This window comes from Chelonia mydas, chromosome 12 (genome assembly GCF_015237465.2).
Source record: "Chelonia mydas isolate rCheMyd1 chromosome 12, rCheMyd1.pri.v2, whole genome shotgun sequence".
In the NCBI taxonomy this organism is placed as follows: domain Eukaryota; kingdom Metazoa; phylum Chordata; order Testudines; family Cheloniidae; genus Chelonia; species Chelonia mydas.
Window position 1 is genome coordinate 9820272 of NC_051252.2, and position 22479 is coordinate 9842750.

Below are 22479 nucleotides of genomic sequence, written 5' to 3' on the forward strand. Positions count from 1 at the left end.
AAATTATTTGTTCCACTTATTGATCTAAATCCTTTCAAATGTACTAAAGGTCATTGGACAGAAGGCTGGTTAGAGATGCTTCATAATTACCCTAGCTTTTGATGCATTCAGCATCATTAATTTAGAACAGTCTTTATCTGGCTCATGGTATAACTGTGACCTTCTGTGTAAAGTAGAAATTCAGTAAACAAGACTTGGTGAGAGCAGAAACATTGATGTGCTAACTCTTTATAGCAATAAATGGGAATAAAATGAGTCTTTCTGAAACTGGTTAATTTGCTTATCCACTAAAGATTGGCACAATAGTCTTGTAAATAGATGACCGTTGAACTGAAATACTACCTGTTCTTTGACTCATTGGATACAGTAAGAGCTGCTGTCTTCCAACAATTATTACTGAAGGGAAATTTTGAGAGCACTATAGCTAGTAAAATCCTTCATAGGAAATAACTCTGCCTCTGTCTGAGTGATAGAATCCTGCCACAAGAAAGGGAGAGGCTAGTAAGAATATGTCAAAATTATATGCAGTTCATAGAGCCTTGCATATCCCCCCCCCCCCCCCCCCCCACCTCATTCCCCTTTGAAGAAATAATGAGGCAAATCCTCAGTTGGTACTATGTGTTGTCTGTTTTAATAATGAGTTGTAAAAGTTCTTTGTGAATTCAGGAAAGACTTTGTGCAACTTCTTGTTCTGCTAAACTATCACTCACGTTTTGTAGAGGTCTTCATGCTTTCAGATTTCCTGTAGCATCTGATAATGTGGACCTCTAAAATGACTGTTCAGCTTTGTCTTGATGATCGGGTGTGTTTGTTCTTTGTTCCCAGGGCCTTATTACTCCTCCTATCTAGGCTGCTCTGAGAATACAGAACAGTTTGCAATGTCTCTGAAGTAATGCTACTCTTTGAAGTAATAGATCTGATGTGTAGGGTAAGGGCTAATCATGCTGTGGAAGACTTACATCTGTAATGGCTTGTCTGAGTGTGCATTTTTCATCAAAGCACCATGTACCCAATTTGTGTTCTGCTTGAAGGTTCAGAAACCTTTCAGTACACAGCACGCATGCCATAAGATAGATTTTAGTTAGGGATATTATGAAACTTTGACATTTGTTCTTCAGATAAGTTAAATTTTAAAAAAAAAAAAAAAAAAAAAAAAAAAGGTACAGAAGCAACTCCTCTGGAACACTGACATGTTCCCAGGACATTCTGTTAAGTGATTTTAGTGGCAGTTATCTCTGCGTTCACTAGGCCACTGAAGACCAATCTTAAAGGTTTTTTTTTTTTTAATCTGATTTATCACCGTGTCTGTTTGAGCCTACAATTACAATTATTTTAGGATTCTTAACCCTTAAGGTAAGAACTACAGTGGACTGGAGGGAGAAGTATGGTGAGGAACAAAGAAACTGAGCCCCAACTCAGAAGGACTTTTGAGATCAGGTTTTGGAGGCTACTGCAGGAAAATGTGACAGTAATAAGCAAAGAAGCAGATACATCATAAAGGCTGCTTTACAATAATTTCATGGCTTCAGTGCGTGGTGGTGGTCAAATATCCAGGGGAATAATGATATGTTCATAATGCAGAGTACAAAGAACTATATGATGGGTAACATAAACTCACCAGACATGCAAAGGTGGTGTAATGTCCACTTTGAGGAACCATAAAACAGTTCAGATTTCTAAAGAAATCTGTTGGGGGAAGAAGCTAGCAAAACTACAGGTAATTGCTTGAGAGGGCAATAATGCCTACATCCTTCATTTAGAGCCTTGCCTATAGATCTTGTATGAAAGATTCTGTAGCTGGTGGCTTTAATATATCGACCTTTCCTTCTGAAACACAAATCTATTCTGAATATTTTAATCCCATGTATTTTAAATGTTTTTTCTCCCAACCCGAGTAGAAGATGTATATTTTTTTGACTGAAGAACACAAGACTCTAGAGAGTAGAATAGGATTTATGTACGACAAAGGCTCCGTAATGGTCACCTTTTGGTCTATGAGAGTACGTCTGTACGGCTAAGAGAACCCGCAGCTGGCCAATGCCAGTTGACTCGGGCTTGCTGGGCTGTTTCATTGCTGTGTAGACTTTCTGGGGGGTGGGAGGGTCTCAGAGCAGAAGGCTGAAAGTCTACGCAGCAACGAAACAACCCCGTAGCCTGAGTCAGCTGGCATTGGGCAGCTGGGGTTTTTCTTTGCTGTGTAAGACATAGCCCTAGGGGACCAGATTCAGAACTATACTTGTGCTTCCAGTTCTGTGGTTTCTTTGTAGTATGGTAAATTACAAACAAACGTTTAGTTTGACCATACTGCATTTATTGTCAAAAGATAATTTTTATTCCATTGACAAATTGCATCTTGCCTTTATGTAAGGCATAATATCTGAGAAATGCAAGTTTTAATGATTTAGAGCCATACTCTAATATGATTAATGCCACATCTCTCAAAATATCATTCCCCTATCATTAGATACAAGGTTGGGTAGAAGCTTCATCCTGTGTAAGAGTTCAGTAGGGCTTACATCAGAAGGAACGGTTGTGGATATGCATGCAGGGTTGCACAACAACTGCCATACCAGCTGTTTTAAAGCAATGGGAATATTATCATTTTTGTGACTATAACATCATATTCTGAGCAATTTGATTATCTGTTCTGTTAAGTATATAGTACATGCATTTAGAGGTAGTGTTTTATTATTTTTATACTCTGAACAGTGATAAAAGTTCAATGAACTATAAAAACACCCATGCCTTCAGTGACAGTAGCATTGTTTTTAGTTTTGAAACAAAACTGTTAAGGATATGGAAAAATCTCTTGAGCATTAATCTCAAATTCTTCAAACGTCCACTACATAAACAAAACACTTTTCCTGCATCCAACTTGTTATTTGAGACCAGAGCACCTTACCAGAAACCTGTTTCACTCCCCTAATATACTTGTCCAAAATATTTGACTTCAGTATACCCTCTTTCCTTGCTTCCTGATTTCCAGTAGGCAAGGCAGAGCGTGAGGGCAGGATAATTTTGTATCCATTGTAGGGTAGCATTTTTGACTTGTATTAAAAGGGTTGCTTATCATTGTAATACAGATTCCATGCTGTAGAAATATAATTGATATATTGGTTTATTTTAGATGACGGTGTTCATTCTCAAGGATTTATTTTCCCTTTGTTTTTAGGAACACTACTAAACAGTATATGCATTTCCTTAAAAATCTGATTTTAGTAATCTCACAGTGTGTCCAGGATATGTACTAAGGGTCCTTATTACTAGGTGAAATGTATAGATGCTGCTCTGAACTTTCAGGCAAGTGTTTTGAAACTAGATCTGCTGCACACTTTTGTGTGTGTGTCTTCAAATACATTCAAGCAGCTAGAATAGGTAATTTGGTAGGCAATCTTGGTGTGATTGTGATGGGAATAATGAAACAAACTTTACAGCCAGAAAAAGAAAACTCCGTAAAAAAAAATTTCACTTGTGGAGCCCTCCAGTTCTCAGTGGTTTCAGCTTTTGAGTCTAGTGTTGCCTTAGCATTAATGTAGCTCTAGTTATTAAACATGAACCAAAATACTCGTGTGACATGGGCATTTGGACCATGTGGTTCAAGAAAAGTTTGTTTCTTCCTGTTGATCATGAGTGGAAAGAGTCTAGCTGAAAAAAAATGTTCACTTCATAAGTGCATATAGGTGGCTTGATTTCAGAGGCTGGAATACTTTGGGTTGACAAAATATGATTAATGTAGAATCTATTTATTGTCAGTAAACTCAGTTTGGCTTGTCTTATCTGGCTATTGCAAATAAATAGGAAGCAAGAATGAAAATGAAGTCCTATGCTACAACAATAAAACTAAAATACACATTCTCCAGAGAAATGTTCTTTCATTTAGCAAAACTGCTTGTCTATATCAGTGGTTTTCAATCTTTTTTTCATTTACGGACCCCTAAAGTTTTGAATGGAGGTTCGGACCCCTTTGGAAGTCTTAGATATAGTCTGCAGACGCCCAGGGATCTGTAGACCACAGGTTAAAAACCACTGGTCTGCATGGTTTTGTTTCTTCAATTTAATGGTTGAGGTGAAGTGCTATTACAGCACTTTAAATTGTCAGTTTTCCCATAAGAATTACAGGAAAAAATTAAATTGAAAAGTGCCAGATGACTGAACTCTTAATCCACAGTGATGCAACAGCATAGGTGGAAGAAATGCAGAGTTTCCACACTGAACCATAAGCATAGCTCCCAACCTGGAGGATCCACCTCTGAAAGGATAACCTTTCACATGCCCTTTGTGTCTAGGCAGCAAAAAAGATACCCCTTGTGATTTAGGTATTTTGTTCTCTGGAAACTGAACTGAGACCAATTCTTTAACAAAAGCCAGCAGACTAAGATAGTAAAAGCTTTAGGTTGTTCCTGAACTGGATCTGTATTCTGTCCTGTAGCCTGAAGATTGAAGGTGATATGTCCCATTATTAATCCCCTGATTCAACTAGCCTGAAAACATTTTTAAAAAATACTTTTCCTAGCCTTTTCAACTGGCTGCAGCATATAGTTAAGAGCTTGGTTCACAACTAAAATTCTTGCCTAAAAGAAATACTTGCTTTGCCTCCTTAGGACTTGTGGCGAATTCGAAGCCCATGTGGTATCTGTGAAGGGTTTGATGTTCACATTATGGATGACATGATTAAGGTAAGAGGGATCATCTAAAGTCTTTAGGCAGAATGTGACATCTTTAACTTTACAAGGGAAAAGAGCTGTAATTTAGTGGAAGATATGAGTGAATAATGTATTTTACATCTGTGCATGTGACGCACAAAATTTGTTTCATCCTAAAGTGATGTCAGTGGTATTCTCAGTTAAGATTTTTTTCCCCAGGAATTAAGTTAGTCTTTTTTGATTTTTAGCCTTGTATTTCTTTTTGATCTGACAAAGCTGTTTTGCTGTCTTCAAGCATTCAGAAAACATTGTATTTGTTGATTCAAAATAGGGATTTGAAAATGTATTCTCAAAGTTCATTGCGTTTTATGCTGGAAATCAAATCATCTAGCAATAGTTTCATTAACTTCTTTTCCTCACACTTGTAATCAGTGCAGTTACTTAAACTAAGATGCTTTCCAAGAACCAGCAATGAGACGTGGCTAGTAGTGGTTAATCCTTTGACACTAACTTTACTGGCATGTCCCATTACCAGTAACGAGGTGAGCTTGGAAAGCCCAAGGACCAATCAGCTTTATTGCAAAAATTGTGTGTCATTTTCAAGCATTTCTGAAAGACCTCCCTAACATGACCGACTTTAGAGTCACTTCATCTATTGTAAAAAGAAAAGGAGCACTTGTGGCACCTTAGAGACTTAATAGCTATAGATCGCTCAAATAAATTTGTTAATGAGAGCATTTGTGTAGGTAGGTCCCAGTAGTTGCTTTATCTTTCTATCAAGAGCAGAATTTTCATGACACTAAATGAATGTATAAGTAACTTGGCAATACCCTTATGAAGTGTAGTGGATAGGAAGGTAGGTTCTTCTAATACAGATTTTACAGTTAACAAAAAAGTAGGGGCAACCAATGTGTGAGTTATTCTCTCTCTTATCCTCTTCCCAGGGGAGAACTGTGTAGCCAATGGAGTCTTGGAATGCTACATTTTAAAATTTTATGGAAATGCTGGTAGAGAATGAGTGTGCTAGAGAAAGCAGGTCAAAGAAGTGTACCTTGCTTTTGGGACAGAAAATGATGGGAACTGGTTCCACAACCTCAGACTGGCACCCAAGAAAGCTCAGAAAGCTCTGTTTCTTGTCTAAAATAAGCTTTACCCTTGTGATAGGAAGTTCTGTTGTGCTTGAGGACCAGAGTTATTGACCGCAGTCCTCCATGCTGGAGCTTTAGGTGATCTTTTAAACAACCTGGGTCAGGCCATTGAGAGCCTTGAAGATAGGAAAAGACAAACTTAACTTGATATTCTAGGGGAAGCAAGTCTAGAGAGGGAAGAACAGGTTTGATGTGTTCGCAGTAGCCTGGGTTTCTGAAGAGACTTATGCATGTTCTCTATACTAGCTGGAATCTTTTAAGGGCTGATGTCTTCATGCTTCTCTGTGTTGTTGTAGTTTAGCGAGGAGGTACACAAACCACATCATACATTATACCTAGCATCACTGATTAAGGAGTAAACAAACAAACAGTCCTTGTGAAGAAGGACTATCGACAGAGGGAAAATCATTTTGTAGTGACCCAGTCACTTTTGTAATCACTACAAAAAGTAATTTTCCCTCTGATATTCACCCCTTCTTGTCAACTGTTGGGAATAGGCCACTTCCACCTTGATTGAATTGGCCTCGTTAGCACTGACCTCCCCACTTGGTAAGGCAACTCCCATCTTTTCATGTGCTGTAATATATATACACACATACACTGCCTACTTTATTTTTCACTCCACGCATCTGATGAAGTGGGTTTTAGCCCATGAAAGCTTATGCCCAAATAAATTTGTTAGTCTCTAAGGTGCCACAAGGACTCCTCGTTTTTCTTGATACAGACTAACACAGCTACCCCTCTGAAACCTGATTAAGGAGTTTCAGAGTGGTAGCCGTGTTAACCTGTATCAGCAAAAAGAATGAGGAGTACTTGTGGCACCTTAGAGATGGCCCATTTCCAACAGTTGACAAGAAGGTGTGAGTAACAGTAGGGGAAAAATTAGCATGGGGAAATAGTTTTTATTTTGTGTAATGATCCATCTACTTCCAGTCTTTATTCAAGCCTAATTTAATGGTGTCTACTTTGCAAATTAATTCCAGTTCTGCAGTCTGTTTTTGTCTTTACCAGGCTTTTTCTCTTTCTTCAGAATTCTCTGAATTTTAGGGAGTCCAAGGAGGCAGAGCCTCACCCATTGTGGGAATACCCTTGCAAATCACTGTCTGACCCCCAAGAGGTTATGACATTTGACTTCAGACTGACTGTACCACAACATACTCTCAGCACAGATGGCTCTGTAAATCTGTTAAGGTGAGAATTATTGTCTAAGAAAAGCATAATGAGTTTTTCCTTTGCTTGCACTCAACTGCTTTATACATTACTACAGGTAACTATCCAGGACCATGTTTAAATAGCATTAAAGGAGAGACCTGAAGTTGCAAAAGCCACAAAAACTCAGAACTACACTCCACTGTAACCTAATGCTGCCTACCCTCAAACCCAGACTTACCTACCTTCGTGGCTAGCAATCTGTCAGTTGTCAGCTGAAGTAAAAGGGAATTGGGACAGAGATTAGAGGTTATTTCTTGGAAAATGGACTTGTATTTAAAAATAGCATTGTTATTAAGGAGGATATGAGCAAACGGGTATAGAGTATGTTGCCATGAGTTAAATATTAACAGTTTGATTGAATTAATATATAGGTTAGGTCAACCAGACCAAGATCTGGATGTTTATTTCCCCTTTCCAAATATAACCATCTGTTCTGTGGTTGATCAGTTCTTTCTGACCAGCACATAGTTTATCTTCCAAATTATGGTTTCATTTTACTAGCTGTAAGTACATAATTCTTTGCTGTAATTATCAATATTTGTAGGTAGCTAGTTCACCTTTCCTTAAATATTATATGCAACATGTATTTTGAGATAATTCCAACTGACTTTTCATAGTCACATGTCTCTAAAATTGAAGTAACATTCCTCTTCAAATAGTTCTGCGGTGTAGGCTATAATTCTGGAATACTGTGTAACTAGTGTAAAAAACTTGTAAGAAAACTTGGTTTTAACTTCCGTTACTTCAGGATTTCTGTTCTTCAAATTTAAATGCAAAACTGTAACGTGCTAATGTAAATGTCTAACTTGGCTTTCTCTGTGTGATACACACTTTATGGGTACTTATGTGGTCCAGATTATACCTGCTTGTGGCAAAACTCACAGGACAGAGCTCTGGTAGAGAAGACTGTGAGGCTCCCCTGATAGGGGAGGAATTCTCATTTTATTGCAAGGATGAAATTTGTCCCCACCTTTCAGAATAGATCGTAAAGTCTGCCCCCAAAGCTGGCAGATACTTGGGAGTTCTGTGTGGATCATGGAGATCCATGAGAGGCCAGACTCATCTGTGTGCGTTCCCTGTGCTTCAGCACCAGCTGTGTTCCCTGGTAGCATGACTTTTGTAGCCATGCAGCCAGAGATTGCCCCTTGAGGCACCAGCGGGCTCGGTGGAAAATAGAATGCAGACTTGGTCCTGTATTTATCTCTTCCAGCCAAGCTCTGGGAGCAGGAGGTGGGTGAAGGCATCTGTAGGATTCAGAATAAAAGGGGGAAATGATGTGGTATGAAAACAGAGGAAACCCCTTCCCACCCAACCTTCCAGGCAGGAGGAGGAGGATTCCCTGTCAATGTGTGCCTTGTTACCTACTAACCTGGAACACATTTTTAATTATCACGGACCCAAACACACAGTCATGGCCTGCTCCAATATAGTTTCCCTGCATTTTGTCAGATTTACAGGTCAGCAATTGGTTATACAGTTGCCATCCATGACTGACCTGTTCAGCTACTCAGCTCCTCCCCAAGCAACTGACTGGGCAAATACCATAACACAAATACTGTGTTCACAAAAAATAGAGACATTGTTTTAGGTACAGGTGTTCTATAAAGTTATCAGAAAAGAATCAATTTACTTGTTTCTTTCCAGGACTGGGAAGAGCCATGGAGCAGTTCTGTGGATGGAATATCATCTGACTGCTGATATCTCAGTCAGCACAGGACTTGTGCAGATTTCAGATGAAAAGGTATTTTCTTAATTTCATTTAAGCAGTGTTCTTTTGAGGGGAAGGAAAAAGTTTATAGAATTACAACAGTGAAAAATCCACCTCTCCTGGACACACAGTCTTGGTTATCTTACTTGGTGCTGTTTTTATTAGATTTAGCTGCTGACTACACTTCATTGTAGTACTATGTTAAACTATGTAAGTACAATGCCAGTAGAATTGTCTATTTAGATGTGAAGAAGGTAGTTTGAAACAGAGGTCAGAATCAATTCCAAACACTTCTGTAGTTCTGGAGCTAAAATTCACAGCTCAAGACCCATCTGTAGTTTGAAGTTATGATTAATTCTTCTTGCTCTGCCTAATTCAGTAAAAGCAAAACATTTTAAGGGGAAAGAACAATAAATATTCACTAACTTCATCTCACCTTAAGTGTTCTGTGGCCAAATTATTGTTTTCTTTTTCACATTGCATTGTGCAATACAAAACATTTCCTCAGCAGTAACGGAGAATATATCACTCCTGTAAGAGTTGACAGGGATGTAATCAAAGGTGAGAGAATGGTTAATGTTGATCTGTGTGTTTGGACTGGTGACAAGAACTGTTGTTCTCTTTTAAGAGGATCAGGGTATTACTGCTTCGTGTCTTGGAGTTGTGGACTATTTTTTCTTTTTGTCTACAGGGCAATTGCAAATGGAATCCTCACTGCAAGCAAGCTGTCTATTTCTTCAGTTCTGCACTTGAACCAGAAACTCTGACAGACCTCCCTAGTGCTATCACATACGCTATAAATTTTAACCCAAAGACGGGCGAGATTGCGATGAGTTTTAAACCATTATCATAACATTCTGCTTTTACTTGACACTTTCCTAAGTTATAATAAATACATTGAGAGATGGTGATAGTGTTTCCTTTTTACAGCAAAGATTTTGTGATCAAGCTGACTGCTTTGTAACCTACCTCAAGCATATCTGGTGTTTTCAAAGTACACAACTGGAGAAGGGGAGAGAGAGAGAAGTACCTGCTGGTTTTGCCAGGTGGCATAATGCCGATCGGACTATAAATCCATCTGTCATTGCCTGTTACAGCATGAGAACGGAATTGCTTTGAGGTTATTTCGGGGATCTAAAGCAAATTTAATAAATCTTAAACATTAATTTAGCATCCTAAGGGATGAACAGATTAAATCCTGCTTGACATTAGAGAAAAATGAGTTAACCTGTTAATTTATTTAGTCCCTTGCTAGGACAGTAAAATTAATCTATTTACCTTACTGTTTTCTATAGCACCTGCCACTGTTGTATTCAGAATATGGGATGTTGACTTCAGACTCTACCAGTAGAAATCCCATGATGGGATATGTGGGAAAATTCATGAGGTAGTCCGTTTAATATGGAAAGGGAAACCACTTAAAGATACCCAAGAAACCTTTTGCAGGTTGTGACTCATTACAGAAAAGTTGTTGGTGATAAAGTATTTTGTGACAACATTTGGATTCAGCCAGTGTCTAAGGTATTGCAGCTCTGAAGAGGCCTTTACCCAACAGTGGACTGAAAACTGCTGCAGAAAAAAAAACTGGAAGTGAGTAATGGGAATTTAGAAGATATCTAATTAAGATAAATTGGAAATTACAAGTTGGTGGTCGTACTCTCTGTAAATAGAGATGCATTACTGTTTAATCAGGAGCAGAGATGACGCATGCAGGCTAAGTTACCAAATAGAAGAAGGGTATTCAATCCTCATTCATAATGATCAGGTATGTAAGGGCCCATTTCTGACCAGCTATCCACCACTGTAGATATTACAATGAAATTTTTTTAAATGGGAAGAATTCCTCAGATGTCTTTACATTGCAAGCTTTCTAACATCAAATGTACATGAATACTTTATAGAAACATACACAATCTATTAGAACAAGTAAAGGAACTAGCTTGGCTATCTAATACCTTGGCTTGATTGTGGAACAGTTTAATGTGGTGATAACTAACAGAATGCCACAAGGATTGATACTGAGCCCAATTCTTGTCCACTAGTGTAAGCTACAAGCAGGAATGTAGAATGAAACTATATTGCTAATGATAAAAAAATTGCAGGAAGCAAAGTCAATGCAGAGGAAAAGGGCAATAAGTATGTGAGACATGGACACAGTGGAATCAATAAATAGTTCACATAAATAGTTGACTTATTCGTACCCTAGTTCCGGGGGCTAATACCGCTACTGTTTGCAGATGCCCCCAATATATTTAGACAAGCACTGATATGCACACAATTATGGACTTGGCAGATCTGCATGAGACCCTTCTGTTGATATGGCAGCAGACGCCTACAAAGTAGATGGTGTGATCTGATGCATAAATTTGAGGCACAGTTTGCCTTTCTGACGTGCAACACACAACAAGACATTACATGCTTACTGTGTACCTAGTAGAATTGTTCTGATGTCTGAGCATCTAAATGATTTGGTGGGAAATGACTGCTTGCAGATGCAACATGTTCATGTCCAACAGTTGCATTGACCTTCCTGTGCTGTGGACCCTTCCAGGTGGAATTATGATACTGCACTATCTGTAATTGCTTGAATAACCATCGCTTCGAAAAGACTATCGTTCCCTGACATTGCACATATCTTTAAGAAAAAACATGTTTTTGTACTATGCCATGACGCACACTAAGAAATAAGACACTTTAATAGAAAAGCACACTTTACCTAACAGCAATGCTCAAACTCCCATTTATTCCCAGATCTGACACCAGCACTGCAATAATATAGTGTCTGAGCTAGAGCTGCTTTGGGCTGCGGCGTCCAAATAAGCAGACTGCTTCATAATGACTATAGTCAGTCCTGCTGCAGCAGGTTTGATCCCAGCTCAGACATGCCCAAGCTTGCATGCTATCAGCACTAGAAACCACTGGGGAGAATTAGAATTTACATTTTTATATACTGGAGGCTCAGTATTTAACTAGTCACCCTTTCATGGAGGAAGTAGGAAAAAGTTAGCATATAGTTTCTATTCAGATATGTTGTAGTGAGCCAAAATTATCATGAACAGGTAGTATAAGGAGTATTTTGGATGTGAAGGTACATGGGGGTGTAGGAACTTCATCACTTTTCAGTTTTAACTTTCATTTCGGGTTGTAATAATCTGCTCTAAGATCATCCTTTCTTCCTATAAGTGTTCCTGAGATCCTTGCCATAGTTTATGAAAGCTTATGCCTATATAAATGTTAGTCTCTAAGGTGCCACAAGGAGGACTCCTTGTTTTTGCTAATACAGACAAACACGGCTACCCCTCTGAAACCTGTCTCCATGTTTAGTAGGAGGAACAGTCTATACTTATTAGAGCAGCTGAGCCTGACACCACTGAGCCACTAGAGGGTGCTGAAAATTCACTTTCTAATCCATTTTAGGGTTTTTTTAAAAAATGTATGTTTGGAGATGTTCTAGGCTTACCTCTCCCCTCAGAAATGTACATAAGGGGACAGACTTGTACAAGGCACCTGGCTGGCTTGTGTGTATATGAGGTATTTGATGCTAAATTAGACACACCATATATGCATGCACCTAATTTGAAAAATCTGGCCCTAAAAGACTGCAATTTACCATTGCAAACAAGACTGCTATGGACTTACGTATAAATGAACAGATAAGCAATAATGCTAATGTAATAATGCTTTACAGCACCTTCTTTCCAGAGAGCTGCAAGCACTTTACCCATATTAGTGAATTAAGACTCTCAGCCCCTTCTTATCTGCGCTAGCCTCTGGGATGGAGATGATAGGGGGAGCGTTGAAACATTTGCAGCTGCGGGAGGAAAAAAAGGGAGAGTAGTATTTAAAAAGACACATTTTAGAGACCATTAGAGTATTATCCCTGTTGTTCAGATTAGGAAACTAATGGTGCTGTGCGTGTGTAGTGATTCACTGACACAGAGCTCATTGCAGGATCAGGGCCTTAGAGCTTAAATCATTTGCTCAAGGACATGAACCTCTATGACAGAATCAGGAATAAAACTCATGCCCTGACTTGTAGTTGCTCTGCTTTAATCTTTTGTTTCCTTAATGCACATACAATACTGCAGCCTTATGAAGTTTTACTGAGAAATGCAGTAGAGAGAGGCTTGGTAGCAGCAAATCATTGGTTTATCCCTCTCAGCTGTGGCAAAAAAACTCCAGAGAAAACAAGGATTTAACCACAGGGCTTGATGTTTGACCCAGTAGCATGAAATTATCTGTCTGTTTTTCACCAGCTTCAGGCACAAATGACATGGTCCATCAATTCCTTGTCTCCATGAATAACAGTAATAATAATGATTTTAGATGATTGCCCTCCTGGCTGTAAAGATTTAGGCCTAGATTCTGCAACTGTCTCTCCTTGGGCAGACTTCTGCACCCATGTGGACTCAGCTGGAGGATCAGGGCCTTGCTTTGCAATTATTCCAAGTAATAGGGGACTGCCCTCCCCCTCAGACTTTTGTGAAACAGGGCTTCACTTAAGCAAGATTGCCTACAGTATTGTAACAACATCCTACTTAGTGTAGATTAAGGACTCCCCATTTACATTTTTGCCTAGTGTACCTGCTATGTCTGTAGTTAGAGCAAGCATTCACCACACATTACTGAAGCCTACAAGGAACCATCCACAATCTTAGGACCCAGCAAAGGAGTCACAACAGCCTTTGGGGCCCACAGGGGTGGGGAGACTTCAACAAGCACACTAGGAAATGCTGCATCAAGATCCTCCTGCCTTCCCTCTTATAGTGTGTTTATGAGCTGTTAACGTTATTGTCATTCCACTGTGAATGGTGAGAGCCATATATATAATTCCCCTCCCACCTCACAAGCATGATGTGAGGCTGAGTGAATGAATGATTATAAAGTTCTTTGATACCCTTGGATGAAATGGGCAACGGAAATGCCCTGTATTATTTATCATTAGTGCCCCAGGGACTCTATTGGCACTCCAAGCTAGGAGAGAAGCCGTGAAATGAGCATTTGGATAAAGCAGACAAGCAGCTAGAGGGGCAGGAGAGTGAGGAATCCTAACAGGAAATCTCCCTAAACAATCATCTCCAAGCAATGGTGATTGCAAAACGCTGGAGCCTTATGTTAATGACATACAGAAAGGATAGATAAAAACCTAAACACTCCTGTTGGAAGCTTGCAATGCAACATTTGTCCTAACATTCAGAATGCTAACACACAAGAATCCAAAAACAGAGACACAATGTAGGCTGCTCCCTAAATCTGAGGGGCATAGTACACCCCAGCTTCACACAGGCTGAGTTTGCTAGGCCCAACAAACACTTCCCAGCCTGCAAGCAGGGCCAGGGAGAAAAAGCAAACAAACCCTGAAATGTAAGGCAACAGACTACAATTTGAGCAGAGTTTTCAATACAGGGCACTTTACCCCTCTTATACTGACCTCACAGATTTCCCCAGGCATTAAAACAGCATTTCAACTCCCATTACAGCACAGAAAAGCACGACCTCCTTCACTTGCCAGCCACCAGCTGACTTGTGTTTTCCCCACGTCACTAAACCTAAAGCGCCTCCCCCCTGCTCCTACTGAACATGGCTTTGCCATTGACTTCAGTGGCAGCCAATCTGGGCCCGAAGCGAGGGCTTGTGGTGAGGGAAAGTTCAGTGCCTGAACGCAGGCTGCCTGGGTTGTTTTCCCTGATTGGCTGAGCCTTCCCCCAGGCCCTCAGGGGCTAGCACAGGCCACCATTTTGAGACCCTCTCTCGGTGGCAGGGTGGCGATGGGCAGGCTCTGGGAGCCTGGGGGGCAGCAGGATCCTGCTGGCCCTGTGCTCCCAAGGCTGGCCAGGCTTGGCGGGGGCCAGTGGCCCTGAAGACACGGGAGGAGGGAACAGCCTGCCCACCTGTGAAGGGAATAACGGACCTTCCCCCACGCGACGCCACCAGGTAGGCTTGACGGGAGCTGGTGTGAGGCCAGACAGGCATGTAGCCTGCTGGAGGCTGTCATACGGTCCGCTAGTCCGGCTAAACCTCCAGACCGAACCGGCCGCAGGCCCCCTCTCAGGCGGGTTGGGTAGCGGGAGGCCGCCTCTCGCAGGCAAAGCTCTGTCGGTACGTTAATGGCGGGGCAGGGGGGTGTCTGGGTCTGTGTCTTTTACCTCATCTAATTCCCCTTCGGGTTCATAACCCTGGTAACGTGTGGGGCACGTTGTGTGGGGCAGCTGGGAACAGAGCCCACGTCAGCAGTGGCAATCGCCATTTGCCGCTCGCTCTGCTCCAGTTTAACGTTCCAGATGCCCACGGACGGGCCGCCCCTCGTAGGGGTCTGTGGCACCTCCACGGAGCGTCAGGAGAGCGGGATGAGGGCTGGGCCAGGGGAGCTGACAGTTCCGTGGGTAGAAGCTGAGGAAGTGCCTGAATTCACAGCTCGGCCTGGTGCTTTGAGGCACCGTGCGTTGGGTGTGCAGCGGCAGGCCCTGGTCAGAACGAGTGAGTGCAGCGGGGATGGGGTGGGGGTGGGGGTGAGTGTGAGTCCATGCGGGGATGGGGTGGGGGTGGGTGTACACACATACACCACTGTGATTTTTTCAAACTGAGAAAGGCAAGAAAGTTCCCTGCTAATACGGCCACCCTGTTACTCCTGTATAATGCCCCACTCCATGTCACAGCCGGAGTGTAGCTCAGTTTGCTTGGGCACGGCACCAAGCAGGGGGAATTAAGGACAGGGCAGTGGCCTTACCTTAGAACTCCCCTGTGTGTGGTTGTGTAATCAACACCCTGAATGTTACTGGGTCAGTTTTTCTCCTTATTGATGTTGTTGCACATCTGTGCAGAACACCTCTTGGGACCCCATTCTTCCCATGAATGAAACCTCTGTCTCATGCCTTTCAATGGGAAGCTTGTGAGGGGAAGGAAAATGTTCTGAGGTGTATGTGCTGCTGAGTATGGTCAATCTCTCCATGGTGGGGGCTGGGGGGGAGGATGTTTAAGTAGTTTCTTTTAGGGTCCAGTTTGCAGGAGAGCCTCAGCTCTTCCTTTAGAGATGCATTTAAAACCATTGAAAGCAGATCTAAGCCATAGTGTTTGGGCTAGGTTGGTTACTGAGCAAACTTGTAGGACTGAAGATGGTTTTGTTTTAAGGCACCAGTATTTACAGCTGCAGTATTTAAGCACCGTACAATTATGCATCTTGCTGTGTGCACACTAATGCTAATGTTTTCGCAGTCTCCCTTGTTCTTGGGGAGTGAATGTTTTGCTTTTGGCTGGGGAGGGGGGGCGGTCTGAGGTCTGGTTGGGGATTTGGGGGAAAAAATCCCAATTGTGCAGCACAATTTCTTTGAGATTGGACTTAATCTTGCTTTCCCTTGCATCCTGTGGGAGCTTTGCTGCTGACTTGAACGGGAGCAGGTCCATTATGTTAAGACATAACCATTCCTAGTCTCTTTTACCACAGGAGTTTATTGGCCATCAGGAACAGCTTGAGACAATATTGCCCTGGTAGTGTGTTAGGTAAGGGTGCCAATGAGATTGACCTCAGGTACCTGCTTGTAGATCCATTCCTATGGCTTGATGACTTTGAGTGGCTTCTCCCCAATTTATTGATAAAATGTTCGCTGCCCTCCAACATGCCACCTGTGTCCCAGGGTCCTCCAAGAGCTGGGATATCATTTCTCCAGATTCCAAGTCTGGTAGTGCATGAAGTCCTTTTGTCCACAGAGTTTGTACAGGGACCACCATGCAGAAGCTGCTGTAAGAAGAGTGCTGGAATGAAATCCTGGCCCCATTAAGTCAGTGGTTAAATTCCCATTGACTTTAATGGAGTCAGGACTTCATCCCTGGAGCCAGGTGTATGGGAAGTGGGGGAAGCAGGGGACTATGTATGCATGTCCACATGCACATCCACACACAAAGTGCAAATCACTGTATGGGAGTGGGGGGGGGGGAAGAGGATGAGAGGGCAACAGCTGGCCAAGCCATTGGTTAACCAAGTTGTTTCCTACCATAAAGGTTGTTGAAGCTCTGTGCGTTAAGATTGGTGGTGGCACATGTGGAGGCTAGATGCCTCGCTGAGAGTGGGATTTACTGCATAAGGTAGTTCTGATAGGGAGAGCACAAGAGTCTGAGTTCTTTCTCCTAGAGGGTGAGAGGAGCAGAATACATTGCTGAGCTCTACTGCTGCTTTGCAGTGATGGTGGTGTCACTTGTGATCCAATTTTTGGATGAAACACATGACCTTGCCTGTACTGGGGGGCTATCGTATTTGTACCTTTCAATATTCCTTTAAAACAGTCCCCACAGACTAATTAGTGCAGCACAAACCAAGAAGTATCCCAGAACACGGTAAGGTGGTGTAGCACTTCCATTCCCCTCCAACAAAAAGACACTCTGTCTACAAACAAGGTTAGATATTAAAAACGTTTCTTTCTACCATTGGAGCTGACCTGGCCAAAATAACATGAACTTTCTAGGGCGGGGGGGGGTAGATGGGAGTTTATAACAAAACATGTACCATCCTTGTCTCCATAGGCACTAGAATGCCAATAAGCTAACACAGAGTCCCCATTCAAATAAGGTGCATTTGGCTCAGAATGGAAAATCTCAGTGGATGAGGGATATTCATTCCAATGTATGTTGCAGATTACAGTATATTCATTGTCTGAAATCCTGTTTTTGAACAGGAAGTGTGAAGGTCAGAGTTTCAGGGTGACCTGTGAATTGTCTTGAGGATAAGTGTTTTAGGTTTATCTTGATACAAGTTTTTCTTTTCTCTTTAAAAATTTCTTTGTTGTGTTAGTTTATTTATAGCTGTAGCGTTCTATTAAGATCAAATTGTCTCAAAGGGGAAAGCCGCTGGGAAACGTTCATACAGCATGGATCTTCCACTGATGTCAAATTTGCTCTTTTGACAGAACCAGAGTGACCCCAGTACAGTATGTTGGTGGTTCTTGCTTTCACAGACTTCTACTTCCTACCTGCTTACAAATCAGCATTCTAAAGCAGAGGTGGGCAAACTATGGCCCTCGGGCCACATCGGGCCTGTGGGACCATCCTGCCTGGCCCCAGAGCTCCCGGCCCAGGAGGCTAGCCCCTGGCCCTTCCCTTGCTGTCCCCCCTTCCCCGCAGCCTCAGCACGCCGCACCGCAGTGCTCTGGCCCGCCACTCCTGCCGGGCAGTGCGGTGGTGGCGTGGCTGGCTTTGGCCGGGCTGCGAGCTCCTGCTGCTCTGAGCAGCATGGTAAGGGGGGGTTGGATAAGGGGCAGGAGGTCCCGGGGGGGCAATCAGGGGACAGGGAGCAGGGGCGGTTGGATGGGGCGGAGGTTCTGGGGAGGAGGCGATCAGGGGATAGGGAGCAGGGGGCAGTTGGATAGGCGTGGGAATCCCAGGGGGGCTGTCAGGGGATGGGGATGTGGATAGGGGTTGGGGCAGTCAGGGGACAGGGAGCAGGGGCGGTTAGGGGTTGGGGTCCCAGGGGGCGGTTAGGGGCTGGGGTCCCGGGAGGGGACGGTCATGGGACAAGAAGCATTGGATGGGTCGGAGGTTCTGAGGGGGGTGAGAGGGGGCAGATAGGGGCCGGGGGCCAAGCTCTTTGGGGAGGCAGAGCCTTCCCTACCCGGTGCTCCATACAGTTTCGCAAGGTCAATGTGGCCCTCGGGCCAAAAAGTTTTCCCACCCCTGTTCTAAAGCATGCATCGCAGTCTTGTAAGAAGGTGCTAGAGAATTGGACACACACCTAATTCCCCGCCCCCCCCCCCCCCGTGTGCTCTTCCATAGGTGCTTTTATTTTGTTTTTGCATGATCACATTTGACCAAGAACAGTCCCAGAAATACTAGCAACACAGTTTATATTGCACAGCAGAATAAGTAAATTACAAGCGCAACCTCTGTATTAACCAGTCTGTCCCGTTACCAGATCTAGGCATTTACACAGAAATAAATGTCAAAAACTCATCATGACTCCAAAGGATGAAATGGGGAAGTCAGACAGTCAGAATCTGAGAGACTGTCATTAGTTTTTAATAATGAATAGGATGACTTTGTTGTTAATCCATCAGACTGGGGATCAGATCAGGGTTCAGTTCTTGGATCTGCCACAGACTTCTTGTGTAACTGTGGGCAAATCACTTAATCTCTCTGTGCCTCTATTTCCCGTCTGTAAAATAGAGATAACGCTTTCTGTGTCTGTCTTCTTTATTTAAATTGTAAACTCTTCTGGGCAGGGATGGTCTCTCACTAAGTTTGTGCACTGTCTGCACAATGAGGCCCTGATTTTAGTTGGCATATAAGCAATGATGTAATATAGATAATAACCAAATGTTAACCGTAATGGGAGGAGAAGGTGTTGTGTGACTCGCAGCCATGGGGATGAGACAATGCTGATGAAGAGGGCTGTTCTTATATCTATGGCCTGGTTCTCTGCTGGTGTAAATCGATGTTGCACCTTTGTCTTCAATGGAGCAATGTCATTTTACAACACCTGAGGATCTATTTGGTCCTAGAACAGGGCTTTAGGACTTATTCTGTGGAGAGTGCTGAATTCCTTCAATGATGGTTTGTGGCGTAGATCATGAATGCAGAATTCCATGCTTTTCAGTCCACAATGGAGTTCATGCTGATGTCAATGGGAGGCTTGTGCACAGGTTAAAGTTAGAGCTTGGCCCTTCTATGCTAACTATGTTTTTAGGCAGTACCCTATTGTTGTAGCATCAGTCATTGAGAGAATACATCCCCATTTAGAACACTACTGTTTCCTTATGTGTCACACAGGCAATCAGTTGAGTGATTCAGTCTGCCACACTAACATAAACATACAATCACCCAACAGATCAGCTATTCAGAGCTATGTAGCGCATTATAGCCAACACACCCTTGTTAACTTGCAGTTTCTCTCTGTCTTCGCACACCCATAGCCGTTTATTATGGAGCTTAATGAGAGAAGACAACTCTGTCCAGGCCCTTAAACTGACTTCCTCAATGGGACTCAGGGCTTTACATACCCTGTAGCCTGCTTTGCCTCTTCTTAGAGGTTGAGGGATTTTGCTGTCTTTTGAGGCAGTCTGCATGAAATTGCCCAACCAGCCAATGAACCACAGGTAAAATAATTGTGTTTAAAAATAAGATTTATTAGCAATAGCAAGAAAATTATAGTAAAGCAAAAGGTACCATTTGAATAACGTATTTAGACTTGTTGCAGAGTAACAGCCGTGTTAGTCTGTATTCGCAAAAAGAAAATGAGTACTTGTGGCACCTTAGAGACTAACCAATTTATTTGAGCATAAGCGTGTATTTTTCATAAGCAGAACTAGAGCTGCTGTTTTTCTCAGAAACATGCACAACTGGAGTGGTTCCAAGGCAGCTAGGAAACTCAGCATTGAACATTCCTAGAGGTTTGTGCCTTCATCAGGGCTCAGAAGAGAACAGTTTTCTCAATTAAAAAACAAGAGTTTTAGGTGTTGTAATAAAATGTTTAGAAGTTCAACAGGATCTGTGAATTCTCCCACGGCAGAGGGGGGCTGGGTTGATCCCAGCCAGAGCAGGGAGTTTAGAGTGCCACCTTCTTGCACTTGCCTGGCCTACTGCATACTGGAAGGGAATGCATTTGAAGGTGGTCTGGTGGTAGTTCTCCCTTCTGTATCTCCCTGTACAGATAACAAATTAGTTCAGCCAGCTAATAAATGAAAGCAACAAATAATTCCTTCCCCTCTTAAATTTATTATTTGTATTAGAATTGCACCTAGGAGTCCTAGTCATGGACCAGGATCCTTCCTCAAAAAGCCCTGTACTCAGACTGCTAGTGCAGTAAGGAGGTGCACTGATTTATCAAATCGTCTTGGCAAAACTCCTTTCTTAGGCAGCATCTAGGTCCGGGGCCATATGGGGAAGCTTTGCAAGGCTATCCTCGCGAATCTTGGTGCTAGGATCAGCTTTCAAGGTGCTGCACCTCAATATTGAGGAGAATTTCAGTGGCTGCAGAATACAAAGCGCACATCATCTTGCTTCAGGAAACACACTCTACTACTCAGATTCAATTATCAATTCTTGGCTTTGCTGTTGTGTCTCACTTCCATCACAGGCAATACAAAATGGCATCCTACGTTCGGGAAGGTATTCCAGCACCAAATCCAAATGATGTCATTGAATGGCAGGCTATTAAAGTGAAGGACCTGATTTTATTGTGTTTTTTTTTTTAAATAACATCTACAAACTTCCAACTGGCCTATTGTTGTCTTACCCGCCTACTCAGGACCTTCAGTATAATGTGGCAATTTTAATTCACATAATTCCCAGTTTGGATACCCTGATAATGATGTGGATAAAGTAAAGCAAGAGGAGTAGCCATTGATGGTTGGCCTGCAGCTTCCATGTGATCCCATGCAGCCACGCACTTTCTACAATGACATAAAGACCTTGAGTTCTTTTCCTTACTTTTTCTTTTCTACATCTAGACAACACCTTGTGGTGGTCACAGAGCGTAAAGTGCTTGATAAGTTTCCTCGGTCCCAGCACCAGCCATGCCTGATCACAAGAGACATGCAAATTCCATCTACAAGCAGTCTCCAAAAACCTCAGTGGAATTTCCAGAAAGCAATCTGGGATCTGTTCCAATCCAAATTGGAGTCTCTTGTGGGTAAAGACTCAGAATCAGATATTCAGAAAAATGTCAGTGTCTGCAATAAAGTTTTGGCCACTGTATATCTCAGCAATTTCATCAACAATTTATTACTGGATGGTCATCTGATGCAACCAGACTATACCAGGAATTTAGATACACCAAGAACGAAAAGGAGGCTTTTGATAAAAGTAGAGACCATTTTCACCTTCTTAATCAAACCAGGCAAGAATGATGGAAAGAAACTGTTACTATGTTGTGCCCGGAATCAGACTTGATTCAGGAGGGGATGATGTACCCAAGATCAGGTGCTTTGTATGACTCGAGACATAGAAAATACACTTGAAAAAGGAAAGAGAATTGGTGCAGTCCTGGTTGATCTGACAGCAGCCTCCAACACTGTGTGTTGCGTTGGCTTGATTGCCAGACTGCTGCATGTTATTCCTTGTAGACTGATGGTACAGTTCATCCAAGAAATTATTCATAACCAAAGTTTCATCCTGCAAGTGAAGGAGAAAATAAGTTGCCTTAAAGAGCTCCACAGTCGCCTTCCACAAGGGTCAATTTTGTCTCTCTGTTCAATATATACACGCACAACCTTCCTGAAAAACAGGCTGAAAACTATGTATGCTAATGACGTCTGTATTGGTGAAACTGGAAACAACTTCCACAGGATTGGAGGGAATCTCAGACAAAACATGGATACTTTGTCCACATATTTTCAGCAATGAAACCAAGAGAGGGGCAACTACTTTCCACCTAAACAATCATCTTGCCAATCAGCTCATCTCAATCCATGTCCAAGGATGGCTACTGCCATTCCCACCAGCTATCACATATTTGGGCGTAAAACTTGACTGTAGCCTGACATATTGCCCTCGCCAGGAACACCTGAAAATGAAGAACTTTTCTGTATCACCTTGAAAAGACAACTACCAGGAACCTCCTGGGGAGCAGACCCTTCAGTCCTTCATACATCTATATTGACTCTGCAGTTTGCTCCAGCTGAATATTGCTGTGTGGTCTGGGGGCTCAGTCATCACACTCAGCTTACTGACGTGGAGCTGAATTTTGCCACTCTCTTCTTATTTTTGACTGCTTGAACTATATACCCGTCTCCAGGCTGTACATGCTAGTGCACATAGTTCTGCCAGACCTTTGATGAGATGCCAT

General features: G+C 42.4%; 1 protein-coding gene across 9 annotated transcripts in view; it reads left to right on the forward strand.

The window, feature by feature from the left end:
- The window catches only part of PRMT7 (protein arginine methyltransferase 7), a 46656-nt gene extending 37034 nt beyond the window's left edge, over window positions 1-9622 (forward strand). For all 9 annotated transcript variants that reach the window (XM_037877673.2, XM_043526532.1, XM_043526535.1 and 6 more), the window contains 4 exons: window positions 4602-4676; window positions 6822-6982; window positions 8648-8744; window positions 9403-9622. In XM_037877673.2, the coding sequence (XP_037733601.1) occupies window positions 4602-4676; window positions 6822-6982; window positions 8648-8744; window positions 9403-9564 (495 nt within the window). In that variant the 3' untranslated portion in view covers window positions 9565-9622. The remainder of the gene's footprint in view (window positions 1-4601; window positions 4677-6821; window positions 6983-8647; window positions 8745-9402) is intronic.
- Window positions 9623-22479: the final 12857 nt, after the last annotated feature.